The sequence below is a fragment of the Physcomitrium patens genome, chromosome 13 (assembly GCF_059467195.1).
Source record: "Physcomitrium patens ecotype Gransden chromosome 13, ASM5946719v1, whole genome shotgun sequence".
NCBI lineage: Eukaryota > Viridiplantae > Streptophyta > Bryopsida > Funariales > Funariaceae > Physcomitrium > Physcomitrium patens.
In genome coordinates this window covers 1,503,142-1,519,987 of record NC_143422.1, presented here as the reverse complement: position 1 = coordinate 1,519,987, position 16,846 = coordinate 1,503,142, and the positions used below count along the sequence as shown (strand labels likewise).

At 30.9% G+C, this 16,846-nt stretch overlaps 2 protein-coding genes across 8 annotated transcripts; one reads left to right on the top strand and one right to left on the bottom strand.

Moving 5' to 3' along the window:
• The first annotated feature begins 2,014 nt into the window (after window positions 1-2,014).
• LOC112290131 (uncharacterized) lies at window positions 2,015-5,726 on the top strand. Of its 7 annotated transcripts, XM_090255151.1 has the most exons (7): window positions 2,023-2,343; window positions 2,440-2,515; window positions 2,811-2,867; window positions 3,155-3,858; window positions 4,075-4,209; window positions 4,622-4,692; window positions 5,020-5,726. In XM_090255151.1, the coding sequence occupies exons 4-7, from the start codon at window positions 3,241-3,243 to the stop codon at window positions 5,303-5,305; spliced, it is 1,110 nt and encodes a 369-aa protein (XP_090111277.1). In that variant the 5' UTR covers window positions 2,023-2,343; window positions 2,440-2,515; window positions 2,811-2,867; window positions 3,155-3,240; the 3' UTR covers window positions 5,306-5,726. The 7 variants fall into 7 exon arrangements, with proteins under 7 accessions (XP_024391892.1, XP_090111280.1, XP_024391889.1 ...); XM_024536124.3 differs by lacking the exon at window positions 2,811-2,867 and having other exon boundaries at window positions 2,015-2,343; window positions 3,155-3,663; XM_024536121.3 differs by lacking the exon at window positions 2,811-2,867 and having other exon boundaries at window positions 2,021-2,343.
• A 1,519-nt stretch (window positions 5,727-7,245) lies between these two features.
• LOC112290858 (large ribosomal subunit protein eL21x/eL21w) lies at window positions 7,246-8,684 on the bottom strand. The gene is made up of 2 exons (XM_024537641.3): window positions 8,384-8,684; window positions 7,246-7,589 (listed from the first exon to the last, which is right to left on the bottom strand). Exons 1-2 carry the CDS (start codon window positions 8,618-8,620, stop codon window positions 7,332-7,334), a joined length of 495 nt encoding a protein of 164 aa, XP_024393409.1. The 5' UTR covers window positions 8,621-8,684; the 3' UTR covers window positions 7,246-7,331.
• Window positions 8,685-16,846: the final 8,162 nt, after the last annotated feature.

Sequence of the window (16,846 nt, the reverse complement as noted above, 5' to 3'; positions counted from 1 at the left end):
AATTTTTTGGCTAAGTTTCTATCCTAGCAATTAACTACAAATACATATAAAGTCAAATACATGTCTATGATGCTTCTAAGAAGCTTTTACCAAAAGATATTATCAAATCTATTTATTACCTTCTACTTAACACTTCTTACCTAGATAAATATGTATGTCTATGATACAATGTTGGATTGTGATTCTGAGTCCTACAAGACTCTTCAAATTTATATATTGTATTAATAAATTTACATATACCAATAAATAAATCATACTAGAAAATATGTATTGTTGAAATACATTAGAGAATGCAAAAAGGAAAGAAAATGATTGCATTAATAATTTTATAATGTAGCATGTATTAAAATATGCTAAATAGATTATTTTCATAATTCTGAAGGTTTTATCATTTGATTAGAGTAGATATGGATATTATCAAATAAAAAATAAAATGTTATTAGTAGTACTAATTGCATGATGTATTAATATATCTATTCATATGTTCATCTATTTATTCATTTGTAAATTATTTAAATTTATATATAATTTTACTTATCCAAAAGATATTATATTTTTTTCATATTTCTATTTAATTATGAATTTATTCAAAATCTTCAATTAATTTGCATCTTACTTAAATGTATCAATAAATAATAAAAATAGAGAGAAGCTTATCATCTAAGATTGATGTTAAAGTCTTTTAATGAAAAATAGTTTTTTTTAAAGTGAGACCTTTTACATGAAATCATCAAAAATTGTATCATATATTATAAGAATAAGAAAATATTTTTTGAATTCATAATTTTAAGATGGTAATTTTGAGATAAAAAATAAATAAATAAAAATAAAAAATAAAAAATGATTATTAAGCTTAAATGCCAAGTTGTTCTTCTCATGTAACTCTATTCATATTTGCATTCTCCATTTAAAGTCATTTGTATCTTATATTAAGTTTGATATATGACAAAGTAGAATAAGTTATGTCTTATACCATACAATGTAGAAAAAAGTTTCCAATGTCCTATATTAAAAGGTCTTGTTGACACCAAGAGCCACATCTTGTAGTCTTTAACTATAGTGTATGTTGTCTACTTTGCAAGAAATATATAATATTATTTATTTATTTATTTATTTATTTATTTATTTATTTATTTATTTATTTCAATATTATTATAATGCATATCAAAACTTTCATAAAAAATAATTTTTTTCTTCTCCATAAACATTTAGGATGCTATTATCTTAACACATTATTTCTAAAATAAAATAAGAAACTTCAATGTTAGTTATATGTTAATAATAGTAGTATGTATAAATATATCTAAAAGATCTTAGATATATTTAGTTAATTCTATATTCATTTTTAAAGAGAAAGTTGGTAACTATGTATGGATAAAATAATAGAAAATATTACTATAAATACCTAATTCATGGGCTTAATTTAAATGAGACATATATCTAAAAATATAGAAAATACATTGAGAAATTGCAATGTTATTCCTTAAGCAAATCAAAAGGCTTCAATTCTATATCTACACATATATATATGTATGCATATATGTATATGTATATGTATATATGTATATATATGTATATGTATGTATGTATGTATGTATGTATGTATATGTATGTATATAGGAAATTTTTAAAGTGATCAAACCCATCCATCTGAACCATCATCAAAAATAATTCTCGACTCCCAAATCCCCATTGGTCAAAAACCAATTAAAAAAAAATTAAAAAACATATATATATATATATATATATATATATATGGATCTTCAACTAATGATGATGGATTGATTTAGTAAATGCTTGGATAACTTTAAAAATTCCCTTTATTTATTTATTTATTTATATATATATATATATATATATATACCTACATACTAAAATGTTTTAGAAAATGTTTTTAGTTTTCTTAATGAGGTCATCAGGCTTTTATGCAAGGTATGAAAGAGATGAACTGCACGAAACGAACAGAGACATTCGTTCGATGAACAAAGCAAAGGGGCTCCGTTTCATTCATTCGTCATGGCCTTGAACGCAGAGTCGCAAGAAAGAAAGACGAGAGATGGGAAAGGGCGCTTCGTTTGGCTGCTCGATTCTGCGCCATCGCTGCCACAATCGCCGCTTCGGTGCACACGCACCGCTCTCATAACTCGCCTTCTGCCCTCTAGAACGATTTTTCTGCGCGAGTTCGTCTTGCATAGATAGCACAGTTTGAAGAGAAAGAGAGCACCAGCAGCGAGCGGGCAGAAGTTATTTGTTCGAAATTCTTTCTGCATTCTGCCGGAGTTTGAGTGCCGACAGGCTTCGAGATGCCATGGTGGAGTATCCTGGAGACGTAACTGTGAGAAGGTAGGCCAGCTTAACTCTTTGTGTAATGCTCTCGATTTCTGTTTTTGTTTTTTATTTGATTAATTGATTGGTTGATTGATTGATTTTTCCGGGTAGCTGCGAGTGGATGGAGGTTTTCGGAGGGAGTTTTTGAGGTGTCGGATGAATTACGTGCTTTGGAGGCTTGCATTCTGTGCGGAATGCTTAGACCTATTTGGTGTGGCGCGTGCTTTTATTAATTTTTTAGTTTAGTTTTTAGTTTTTTTAATTTTAATTCAATTTCTTGAAGGAACCTAAGGTACATCATGCTGGAAGCTCGTTAGCTTAGCATGTCTCGTGATTTGCAAAGAAACTCTGCTGAACATGTATAACCACCTCTGGCATGTTGTATAATTTTCAGCCCTCGAGTGCAATTTATTGACACTTGTAGGCTGTTTGTAGCATTTTCTCAGGGAATTATGGTTACTGATTTTTCCACCATTCCACAGAGTTTATGTTTTAGGTTCCTCTGCCCTGTTCCCTTCAACTAGGGCTTTCTCGTCGTGGTGAGAAATAGCTCACTAACTTGAGGGTTTGACACCTCATTCAAACTCAGTAGAGTGGAAGATTATGTCCTTAGACCTCTAGAGTAGGCTGTTAGCTTTTGCACTGCTTCTCGGATGATGATGTAAAACTCCCTCGTAGAGTATTCTCACTTTTTATACTGCTTAACTTTAGATATGTTTGATGTTCAAGATGCATCTACATTGCACTTTTTTTACTAGCTGTGACTGATAAGAGGAGGACTCGAGTATATATGTTCAGGTCAAGACTAATTTAATTTGCTGTTCAGTTTTTTTACGAGAAGAGCTAGAAAGGAGACGTGACTCTCTCTCAACGACCTGCACGGTAAAAGGTCGTGGAGAGGATAAATTAACAATGGCAGAAGAGAAACCAAAGACTCAATCAGTGAAAGTGAGGAAGGAATCGGGAAATTCTGGGGAGCCGGATCTCTTGAAGTCCGCTTTAAAAAGGCCCTCTGCAGAGACTTCAGACAGGAAAGAGAAGGGTATTCTCGATCGAAAAGACAGTGGTAACAGAGACCAAGTGAGGAGCAACATAGGAACAAATCTAGTGAAGGTCGGGAAAGAATTTTCAAAGGGCGGCGCCAGAGATCAGGAGGGAAGAGTAGCTGGCAAAGAGGGAAAGGTCTCGGTGAAGCAGGAGGATAGAGCGTCGGTGAAGATTGAGGCGAAGTCACTGGTCAAGGTGTCGAGCAAGGAAATAAAGGTGTTGAGCAAGAAGGATGGAAATGTAAATGGCGAGGAACTGGGGAAGAGCGTCGGTAAAAATGCGGGAAAGGTGAATGGGAAGGAACAGATCATAAAGGAGTCGGTCATGGGGAATGGAAAAGTTTCTGGAGGGGTTAGGGATCTCATAAAGCCGAAAAATGAAATCAAGGACCGGGAAAGAGAGAGAGAAAAAAGGAAGGTCTCTGTTGTGGAAACACAAGTGAGGTCAGCGAGTAATCCAAAAGTGACACCGAAATCAACAAATGTAATCTCATTTGAAAGTTAAAACAAAAATCTCATCTTCATTTCGCGCACGTGAAGCCTACAGACACTATTTGTACATATTTTTGTAACTCGAATTGAAGCGTTTTAGAATGATGATGATGATTGTTGTCATTATTGTTCTTGTTATTCTTATTGACTTCTTACTACGCTTATGATTTGATTTAACTATGGGTTGATGATTAAATGAATGTTGCAGGCAGGGGCATCATCAAGTGTGATAAAGAGGAAGGTTACAACGACGACTGTGACAACCACAAAGTCCCTGGTGGAGCAGAGAAAAGAGAAGAAAGTGTACGACTTGCCAGGACAGAAACATGAGCCTCCAGAAGAGGTGTCTACTGAACTTCCATATATTTTAATTCACCAGTTGTGTTGTAAAGTTTTTTTGTACTGAGGGGATTTTATTTTCGTATAATTTGTGCTTCTTCCGTTTCTACCTGTAAGTATTGTTGTCACCAATTCGTCGTAGCATCTATTCTAGAATTCATATTGGTAAGGGTGATAAGCTACATTTTATTGATGGATCTTAGCACCAAGCATAGACGAACTGGGGAACAGCATTGTAGACCTATTTGAATGATCACAGAAATTTTGTAAAAGCATCTGTGGCTTGATTTGTTAAAGTATCATCTGTGCATAACTTGGACATTACAAAACGACGCTGACATTACGCAGGAGTTGATCCTTTCGAGTGATCTTCATATCGGGGTTGTAATTTTCGTAGTGGTGATGGTTGTTTGCAGAGGGACGCTCTGAGGGTCTTTTATTCCACTCTTCGGGAACAGATTCCTGAAAGCGAGATGGCTGAAATCTGGTGGGTCTTCTTATTCATTCAATTTTAAGTCTTCGAAATAATCATTATCCCTGTTCTTAATATCCTTTCGAGATTATTTGGTGAAAAATATTTGTGTTGTAACTTCCTAATATCAAAGTTGCAATGTCAACCTCTATGTTCAAAAGTCGGTGTGCATCTCCTGCTTGATTTTTGTCATTGCTACCTGGTTGCAGAATTCCGCTCTTGGTTAAACTTAGAGTTGATCATTAATTTGGAGTAGTTTTCTAGATCTTACTTCTGTTTACCTCAACCTGATCTTAGGTTAGGGTTGAATGTTTCTCATATCTAAAGGCATCTTTTGTGAAGGTTGATGGAGCATGGGTTGCTTCTTCACGATGAGGCTCAGAAGGCGTTCGAGCGCAAGCAGAAAAAAGGGCAGTCTTCAAAGCATGGCACGATAAGCAAGTTTTCCATTCCTTCGCGATTATCTAATGGATCTCCGGGAGTAAAGAAATCTATTCCTGTTTCAAATGGCAAGAGTAAAGAGGGAGGCTCTTCATCGAAGGGCAAGAGAAAGAGGGAATGCTTTGAAAGTGATAGTGATGACGACTTTCTCGCAAAAGTAGCGATCAAGAAGAAGTCAAAATCGTAGAGAACGAGTTGCTTTGCCCCTTGAACTTTTTTCATTATTTCTGAGGATTGCTCTGATCCATTGTTTCCCTCCAGTGTACAATTTTCGCTGTCCGGAGAGCATGAAACTTGACATATTATTCAAGAAAATTTCGTATCAGCGACAGTTTTTCGGAATAGGATTCAGCCCACAGAGGTGTCCTGTTAGATCAGTAATTGTAATTCCAGAGCTTTGAACTCATTGTCGTGCAACCAAGCACAGTGACCCACCCACTTTTCTGGGTAGGGCCAAGCTTGAGGATTGCGAAGTGTACATAGATTTGCGAATCACATGCAGGAATGTTGATTTGAGTATCACAATGATTTAAATAGGCACCCTTGAGTCCTGTACCTTTGTACTCTCTTTTCTTTTTAATTTGTATATTCCAGTACAAGAAACGTCATCGTTGGTGATCAAATGTTTATATGTAGTTGAGTTCCTAGGTGTGGAGATGGATGCTACTTAATGCCGATTACTTACTAGTGATAGTTATAACCTTAGCAGGTTTCTAATGCTGCTCTGACAAACCAGCAGCAAATGAACTGACTTACATCATTCTTCCTAAGCAAATCTAAGTTAACACTCCCGGTTGTACTTTATTGTGAAATCATTGATTCGAAGTAGTCATTACTTTGCCCATTTTGAAAATATAAATAAATTTTGGTATTAAAAGCATTCATCTCTGTATAGATGTACAGAAGAGTATATATGTGTGTTTATATATGTGTGTATTCTTATCATGCTGATGTGTAAATGATACTTATGGCATATATGTTGTGTTTGTGAAACACATGCATGTGTAATGGGTTTCAAATTTGGTTCAATAGAGGTCATTACCATTATGCAGATTATGGACTACAACTGTAATATTAGTAACTATTATTGTATAGCACTTTCTGACATATAAATGTCAAATAATATTCGAAAATATTAATAATAGGATATTAACATCAACACTTGAAAAAGTGAAAAATAAAGGAAAAAATAAGTATATATGGAAAAAGACCTGACTAAATTAATGTGAAAGTATATAATATATAATGTGAGGAAATAATGTGAGAAAATTCACAAATGTGATGCGAACATCTAGATTAAAGTCTTGTATATTAATTTGTTTTTATCCTCTATAGTTTACAAAGATATATAATTCATATTGCAATATTTCCATATATTTTTAGTAATCATGTGAAGACACGTAACTTCAATTTTATTTTTAGAACATATATATACATATGTATAACCTGTGTTTGAGAAATTGACTACAGTAGTATCTGAATCATATGTCAACGAACGCAATCTAGTACTTATTGACATTACTAATGAATGATTATATATTTGCTTTCAGTGGAGGTGGTAACTCGAAATATATTTTTGGCATTTTACGAACTATCTAAAAATAGTTTTCTAGAGCGCTCAACTGCTCTACGCAGCATCACGTTTGCTGATTCGGTCGCATGGGAAGCAACGATCCCAAAATCGATCACGGTGACTACAGGTTCAATTTCTCAAAATACTAGTATTCTGTAATATCACTGAAGCATGACCCACTCCACCCTGAAGGTGGTACAGGGTTTTGAACTCTCAATTTTCCCACATTGATTGGTTTTTTAGACCCTACTTGCCAGATCATCACTAGCACACAGGCGTTGATTTAAGCGTAAAGACTACATGACTGGAGCAAAAAGCGTTGTTCTATAGTACGGATTCTGAGCGTTACAATGTTGAAGTTATCAACTAGTCTCAAAGGTGGTGATCCAAACAGCTGGAATGGGTGTGGTTGAGTACTGACTTGAATGATGAATGCAGCGGTATTACATTTAGATCTGTGAAAGCAAAGCTACTGCAACAATCACTTGGCGTTTCAGTGCACGCACAAAATCCAGGAAATCCTGAAACCAGATAACATTGTCTTTTAGACGTGCTTGAGGAGTGAAACTTGGTCGAAACCATGTATTCAAAAGGTTGAGATACAACCACGTTCGACCACAGTAAAGCTAAGAGACAAGACTTAGTATCCTCCCTTGAGGTCGTTGACGACATCGTAAGGAATGGGAGTCACGGTCTCTAGGGTGGAGGAGTCAAGGACGAATCCAGCCCTGGGACCAGCAGGCTGCCGCTTGAGGTCAACTGTCTCGCCTCTAGCCTTAGCCTCAGCTTTCTTGATGTCATTGCTCTTGCGGCGCTCGAGAAACTCTTCCCTGCAACGAGAGGGCTGCACGTGCTCAATTCGAACGTGCAGACGCTTCTGGATGATCCTGTTTCCAACCTGTACAAAATCAAACATTACGTAAGCTACATTACCTGTAGACCTCGGTCTCGAACAGGTAGGATTCTCTAATCCATAGACGAGCCGATGTTGCATACTCATCTAATACGTCACAGTACGGAGATTCTAAACGAATGGCGAAATGATATCAAAATGGAAAGATCTAACTCATTACAGTGAGTCCAAGTGTGTTTCAAAATATAGACATCCCCAATGAAGAAACCTGTGAAGATAAACTGCAGGTATCTGTGATAGATTTTTATCAATGATCCCGATTCGCACCCTCACTCTACAGTCTAAATCAAAATTATCCGTATGTTATAAATGTGAAGGTGACAGCCCAGAATCTGTGTCGCAAGCAGTTTATCAGGGTGCTTCACGACCAATGTGAATAAAATCCATCCGTCCGCAAAAAAAATTAGTAACACCAGCAATCAAATCATAACATGTTCACATGGAAAATAGAACTTATATCCCAAAGATTGAGACGACGGTGGATATTCAAGGAGGGGAAAATCATCAAAACCTACCTTGGTTTCGAAAGCATAATTGCAAATCAGCAAAAATCACTCCCAAGAAAAAACCCTAACGGTCGAAGCGACAACTATATGGTAACGATACACTCTCCATATTTCGAAAAGAAGTATCCCGGTCTCCAAAGACATTGGAGACACAATGTTGACAGCAGAAGGATCGAGAATAGTGGCGAAGACGCACCCACAGACGAAAGTCATTAAGCCAGACAGACATCTCCAAAAGTAGACGACAGCCGAAGAGGTACAAAGAGACCATACCTGCTTGTTCATCACGACACCAACGGCGCGCTTGGTGACGTTCCAGACGATGCCGGTGCGTCCGTGGTAGAACTTGTGAGGCATACCCTTGTGGACAGCACCGTTCACCTTAATATCCACATACTGGCCAACCTTGAAGGTACGCAGGTAGGTGGTCAAGGGGATGTAACCCTTGTGCCTGAAGGGTCTGGAGAACAGGTCCCTCGTGCGAGATCGCAACCCATGACCAGCCGGCATTGTTGCCGCTGCAGAGTGTGACGGACCCTGCTGCACACAACTGGGACGAGCGAGAGGAAGAAGAGAAAACGAGGCGGGGAAAGAGCTTCTCACTTGCTCCAGAGACTTAAACCCTAAAATTGCTGAAGAGACTTCCTCGGCTTAGGTCTGGAAAGTTTCCGAACCTAGAACCTAGGTTCGGGTCGACCGTTCCACCTCGGGTCAGTTTGGGGATTGAGGAACCCTTTTCACACCTGCTCTTGGAATCGAACATACCAGTGCCATAATTTGAGCAGCCATCAAATTGTCCAGTTCTTACCATTTCTTTTTATTATTATTATTATTATTATTAGCTTTTCTGCATCATTTTTTTTCGGCTCTGTATCCAATGAAACTCAATAAATACGATTACTATACAAAACTCATGTCATACTTGAAATTGGCAATGTTATTTTTGTATTATATTATAGTTTTGTTATTAGTTTATATATGATGATGACCACGTAAGCAGGATTTTTAACAAGATATCGTTTTGTAGCAATTACATTTCAAATAAGAATAGACTGAGGAGTAAAAAGATTTTAAAAATTGAAGCATAAAATTGAACCCAAAATTGATTCGTCTCTTTAAGTCATTCATAACTGGTTTTTGTTGGTATCAGCTGAAATGTCATAAACCATCTTTTTCTTTTTAATTGGTCCATCATCAAAAATGTTATTTTTACAAAGACAATCATCCTTCTTACATGGTATAAGGCTATACATATATACATATATATATATATATATATATATAGAGAGAGAGAGAGAGAGCACTAAATTAACAATCATTTGTAACAAGTACTTGATATTTGTGTGTTTTAATATATAGAAATCAGATAAAAAAAATTTATATAAATGAATAATTTTCTATTGATTTATAATACGCTTTTTTAGAGAATTTCAAATAATATGCATATTTATAATTTAAACTTTAATACCAATTAAATAGTTATAATATAGTTATGTAGAATAATATACTCAATAATCCTTCACAGTTCATGGCATTGATTGCAAAGAAGGTGATTGCACGGATGAAGTAAACTCAACATGATTGAACTAACAAGAATTAGCTCATTATTAATAAGAACTGCTGAACATGACATATAAAATGTTTGGCAAAAACTCAATTTAGTGAAGGAATGAGGTCAATAGTATGATAGTATCTATTCATACTATTGTCTTAATGTATTTTGTCTTAAAATTAAAAAAAATAAAAATAAAAGATTCTTTGCAATCTTTATAGAGCCTTAATCGTCATATTTCAAATGAATGTCCAACTCTATTGGTGTAAATGTTATTATTAAATTTACAAAATGTACAAAATTAACTCCTAGAATTATTTTGTAGTTTTTTCATACATCTACTATAAGTTTTTTATTTTGTAGTTTTTGCTATATTTGAATAAATATACATAAAAAAGATTAGCTTATAAAATGCATAACACTAATATATCACATCCATCTTTTCTATGTTTGCATCTATTAAAAAATATATCTTTCTAGTAGTGGTGTTAGCCTAGGGTGTGAATCTTCTATTCCAAATTCTTTGATCAATTGGCAGTAATAAGTACATTGGTGAATAAACATTGCCTTTGAGATGCTATAAAATTCAATGCTAAGTTATTTTTGGATCAAGACCAAATCCTTTATTTTATATTTTTCTTTAAGATAAAGCTTCACTTTTCTTATCTACTTTGGATTATTATCTATATCAAGAAGGTCATGTACATAAAGCATTGTAATTATCAATTCTTAGTCTCTCTTGAAAAAATAGAAATTAAGATTTACAAAGCTATTGATCTATCCCAAGCTCCTTAGATAACCATTGATTTATTTATATTATATTATAGATGATTGTTTCAATTCATAAGTTGAGTGCTTGACTTTGCAAATTAAAGATATTTTTCCTACTTTTTTCAAATTTAATAAAATATTGCATGTAAATGAGATCTTTAAAGGTCTCATTTTAAAACATTGTGACTACATTCATGTGATGTAAGTTCTAGCCTAATAATATTGCAAATGTTATAATAGTCCTCAAAGTTGATTATTTCACTACCAGTGCAAAGATCTTGTTAAAATCAATTCTATGCCTTTTTTTAAGCTTCTTATTACTAATCTAGTCTTCAATTGAAGGTGTACAAAATATAAGATAGGTTTTGACTTAAAGACCTATTTTCCAAATGATTTCTTCTTTCTTATATGCAATTCCACCAACTCATAAGTATTGTTTTTAGATTAAAGAGTCTATTTCTTCTTGCATAGTTTTTTTTTCTAGTATGGATGTTTGAAAACATCTATTGTATTAATGTCATCTTTGGTAGGATTTGATATTTCCATAATAAATATTTAAAAAATATCTAATTAGATTGTAAAATAAAATAAGTCATTTTTTCTTAATTTAATAAAGAATTGATAAAAATAGTGTGATCTTTTTATTGGCATCAGTTTAATTTGAATTAACCGAGTGAATGTCATAGAAGAAGCACCATTGAGATCCATCACTAGTGCCTCACCAACAAAAGTCTCAAACTCCAAAATTTGAATTGATATTTTCTTTCTAATTAAATTTATAAGTCTTGTGACATTCTCAAAAAATACTATAAGATATATAGTTTTTTTTAGAATATGGATCATTACACCAATATGCTTTTGAATTTTCTTTACAGTCTAATAAAGTAGTAATAAATGACTTAGATCGAAATTTTGTTTAAAATGCATAAAATATATGAACATAAGTACTTCAACCAAGTATTTTAAAATTAGCAATATAATATTCTTTTTTCAAAAAATTCAAAAGATATAAAAAAAATTTAAAGATTTAGTTTTATATTTATTAAAAATATAATTAGATATTTTAATTTTTCTAGGCTAGAGAGCAATGGAAATATTAGCATTCATGAAAATATTGAAAGTTGCTTCAAGCAGTACTCGATTTTTTTCTTTTGTTATTTCATTCTAATGAAGAGAATGTATTGTGGTTAATTGATGATAGATCTTTTTAGAATAGCAGTAAGCAAGGAAAGAAAAAAACACGTTTTTTCAGCCTCAATCAAACCTAAGGCATGAAACACTAAGAAATCACTATTTTTCAATTATCTAAATAAATTATTTAAAATAAGAGAATATTCTACTTTTAAATTATAGGAAGTAGATTTAGATATATCTTAAGAAGTCATTGATAAGTATAAGAATATATTTAGCTTTTTATTATTATGCAATGGCTTACACAAATATAAAGGAATCAATTTGAGAGGCTAAGTTTATTGAGTAGTTAAAGCTTAAGGGATTTTTTTCTAATGGTGTTTGATAAGAATACACATTTGGCAAGTGTATTTTATTTGTGGATATTGCGGTAGCTCTTTTGTTAGGTTTATATGATACATGTTTGAAATCATTTGATGATTCAACTACTTATGCAACAATTTAATAAAATCAAATTGCTCTATAGTCACTAAAAGAGTTGAATCAATAACATTAGTGTAGTAGAATTGAGTTGAAGAGTGAGCTTTAGTATTAAAACTCAATATAGTTATATCAAAGAATATGATGCAATAGAGTCTATTCTTATGGTCACAAATTGCATATAAGATTGACTTACTAGGATTTTCGCTATCATATATTGTGTAGCATTTTGAATTGAATTTCAAAGTATAGCTACTATTAATGAATTGACCTACAAAAATCAAGCTTTCATACAAATAAAACATATAAAGAATGTACTTGAGTATTTTATTATTTGAAATGTTTACAAACCTTTTTCCAAAAATAATTAGTCTTCTATTATTTGTTATTGAAATAGCACGACTTAAAGAATTAAAAGCTAAATTAAAAAACTTAATCCTATATTTGCTAGCATTTTCAATGTAGTTTAAATCTATGAAGTAATCATGGCCATAAGTATCTATTTTTATAAAATTCACTTTGATAACCTATTTGTCTTTAAAAAAATTATTAGTAGATTTTTTTTCTAACTTCTTATCAACTTTAGTCATATGTCTATGACTTTTAAGTCCTCTTGTGATAGCTGCATATATCTAAAGTTGAACAATTTGCTCATCTTTTTTTTATAAGTCACATTCACTTCCAAAGTGATCATTTTTTCTAATCTTTTTCAAATTATTAGAAACAATTCTCAAATTATAGAATTAAAGATGTACAAAAGATTCTACAATTTCTATCTTGGAAAATCTTATTAGCGGAGAACCACTTCAAACTTTCATTGTATCTTTAAAAAGTGTATAAGATTTTTTTTGTCATGCTTCTATATAATATAATATAAATTCTTACTTGAAAATACATCTGGCACCTACCTATGGAAGGTAAATAAAAAATGCAACAATAAGAACTTACAAAGTCTAATAGAATCTTGAATAAATTCTAGCTAATCATTAAAAAAATCTAATCAAATTTTAACCAATCCAAAAGAAATTTTTTAAAAATTAATAAAGAAACATAAAGAAGTCATAAATAAATCTCAAAGAAAAATAATTGAAAAATTTAAAGAAATACTAAAATATAAATCTTAAAAAAATAACAAAGAATTCTTTAAATACTAAAAACAGAAATACAAAATAAGTCCTAAATAAATCCTAATGAGACTCTAACAAATTCTAAATAAATCCTCATTAAATCTTTATTAAATCATAATTAAATTTTAATTAAATACTAATCAAATCATAAACCAATTCTAATTAAATCTTAAATAACTCCAAAAAAATTCTAAGTAAATCTTAATAAATTCCTATGGTTGTTTTAAAATCTTAATAAATATTAATCAAACTTTTGATCTTATTTAAAATTTTACTAACACTTCAATCCACTAAAAATTAACATGCATATAAAATTTGAAGAAAATTGAACTCACCAATTGAACAAAAAAGCTCTTAAATCTTTCAGATGTTGGGGTCTCCCCTTCTCCAATCTAAATATTGAAATTTCAGTAGTGATTTCTCTTTGTTGAATTATTCAATTGCTTTAAAAATTGGCTAGTGTATAGATTTGTAAATCCAAATAGTCCTTATAAATTTTTTCTTCAATCCAATTGTTGGATTTTGCAAGATTGCAAAAATCCGTACTAATCCTAAATTTTAAGTGTCTAAGATCCTAACTTGATAAAATTCTTATATCCTTCAGTCTAAATATTTGATTGATATCAAATTTTTCAAACATATTAATATCAAATACAATGACAACATCACAAGTTTGCATTTGTAAATGTGCTACAAAATTCACAAAATCCTAAAATTTATAAACTTCATTTTATTTCTCAAAATCAAAAATTACTGAGTACATCTCTCATTTTGAAAAGTCCTCAAAAACTCAATATGCCTTCAAATCACATGAAATCAACTCCCAAAAATCCTTTCATAAGTTTGCTATCAAATTTTACTCTTTGATTAATCAAAAAGCTCTGAAATTGTTGTCAATGCATAGTTTTGTGCCTTAGTGTCTAATTCTGATCCTAATTCACAACCCATCCTCTTTGGGGTATCAATTCTTAATATTTTGAGATAATATTTGCTACAACCTATTCTTAATTCTCTCCTAAGCATGCTAATATTAATTAATTATCTCATCTACTTTAATTTGGCTCATTTATGCCCCTACAAAGTAAGTAGAAGTCTTTTCTATAAAAAAGCAGCAATAGGACTAAAATGTTTTATTACCTTCCTATCATTTATTCTTATTTTGCTACTATATCTTTCTATAAGGCTCTTCTATAATAAAATCTATATCATTTTTTATCTTTCACCATATAGTTGTGTTATTATACAACAACATCTTCTATGTTTGTACTTTCTTTGCAATTTTTTCTTATGTAGGAGCTAAAGTACAATCTATGTTAAACTAGGATATAATCATTAATGGATCCCAATTGACAAACAATCCACAAAGCAAATAGTAAATCAAGTATTTATTGTTGATATCAACTCCAATGACAACAAGTTGTTCTACCAACTCATTTACTCTTCTCATATATTCTTTGACAATGCCACCTTCTTTCATTAAAATTTGTTGTAGCCCCTTCTTATGACTAATTATTTAAACAATATATAGCCTTTATATTATTAATGAAAAAAATTCCAACAAGAAATAAGATCATCTTTGTATTTGTTTACCACTAAAAAATATTTCGTCTTCACTAAGTTCTTTTCTTCTTACTTCTTGAAAAGAATAAGATTATCTCTTCTATCGAGAATGTAGCATCTCTAAGTATATCTTTCAAAAGTCTAAACTTGTATTGGATCTCATTTCATCTAAAAAAGTTATAAGACAAATTTATCTAAATATAGTAAAATCTTATTAAGTAAAGTATATAGCCACTTATTCATAATGTCATATTTCTAATATTTAGACTAATTACAATAGCTCTTAATGTGACATTACTTTGTATTTTTAATAATTCAAATAATAATTAATGATTGTTACCATTGCATGAACTATTTCCATACTTTTAGCACATTGTTAGGTCTTATTTAGAGATAAAAAAATATTCTTTCTACTATAACTTCTTAGATCTAACTTTTCAAGTCAACTCAATGTATGCAAATTGGTGAGTAAATCTAATTTTTGTTTAAATTCTCTCATGAATACTGATAATAATAAACCTTTGTAGCAATCATTGATATTAGATTTAGAATAATATTACTACATTTAAGATATAGATAAGATCAAGTAAAGATTGTAAAGAAATCAGTTGTTATAAATTTGACCATAGGCTTTTTTTATGTTTTAATTTGAAATTAATTGATAAAAGAGCCATTTAAACAAAAAAAATCAAAAAAATAACATTGAATTGGATTCACCATGTTTTTATTTTTCAAAGGTAGTTGTGACTTATTTTACAAATAATTTGGCTTCCAAATCTCTTCAAATTATTATAATAACTTATATATGGAGTCAAGTCAGTAAAGTCGTATATACAATTATATCCACCATTTCTTTAATATCATAATTTATTTATAGCTATTCATATTTTTTATTATTAATTTAAATTTATATATCTCATTTTTTACTTTTAATTCTTTATGCCTTTATTCTTATAAATTCATAGTATCTCTAATACATTTATGAAGCAAATAGAGGTGCACTCAATAATATGTTATAGCAAAGCAAAGAAGAATTTAATACAAAGAATACAAAGAAGTTTGAATTAATGGTGATAAGTCAAGATATGGCTTTTTTCAAAATATCTACTGTTGCTTGTTATTTTGTGCATTGCCTTTTGTAAAGAAGAAGACATTTGGTGCAAGTACAAAACAACAATCTATGTCAAATATCTTAATTTATTTAAAATTTATAATTATAGTTACATTTATCAAAGAAATATTTAAAAAACTAGACAAAGTCTCAAAAATTGACATCCAATACAAACAAAGAATCATTCTTTTGTATTTTTTACACTCTATTTGTCAACCTCTTGGATTCTCATTTGACAAAAATAAGCATGTTGTATTTCTTTTGAACAAATCAATTATTGAAGTTAATATTGGGAAAAATAATTCATCCCAACAACATTAAAAATATAATGCATAATTATGTTTTTAATATCTTCAAACCATAGGTTGATAACAATGATGGTGAAATCTTTTGTTATAATAAAAATCTTTTGTTGTTTTTTATTAAATATCAAGTACCTCTCATGTAGTGTTATATTTTAAATGGCAATGTGTTTGATTTAAACTACATTGGAGAATTATATCTTTAATTATTTAATAAAGAATCAACAATACAATAGCTTCAAATTATATATGATTTTTTGTATAATTTCTTTGCCAATTTTATTAGATATTATTTTGAAGATTTGGTATTTTCAATTATACTAGACAATCCAATACATCAAGATATGTCTTATTTACATGTATATTATCAATTTTATCACAATAAAGCCTTGCAAAACTTTCATCTGCTTGTTCTTCTTTTATTTGATTGCTACATTAATAAAATTATCTTTAATATGATGACTATATTTATGGATGTATTTTTTGCTACATAAAAATAATATATAATTGGTATATTAATTGATAATGATTGGAACATGACTAGTAAAATCAATGGTATTGTTATTTAAATTGAATTTGTTGTTTTATCTAAAATCTTGTACGATCTACATTAATTAGATCTATTCAAGTAACAAATTTTTACAAATCCTTTAGACAAGTACTTCTTAGGCAACTTGATTACTTTTATTAGATATCTTTAAT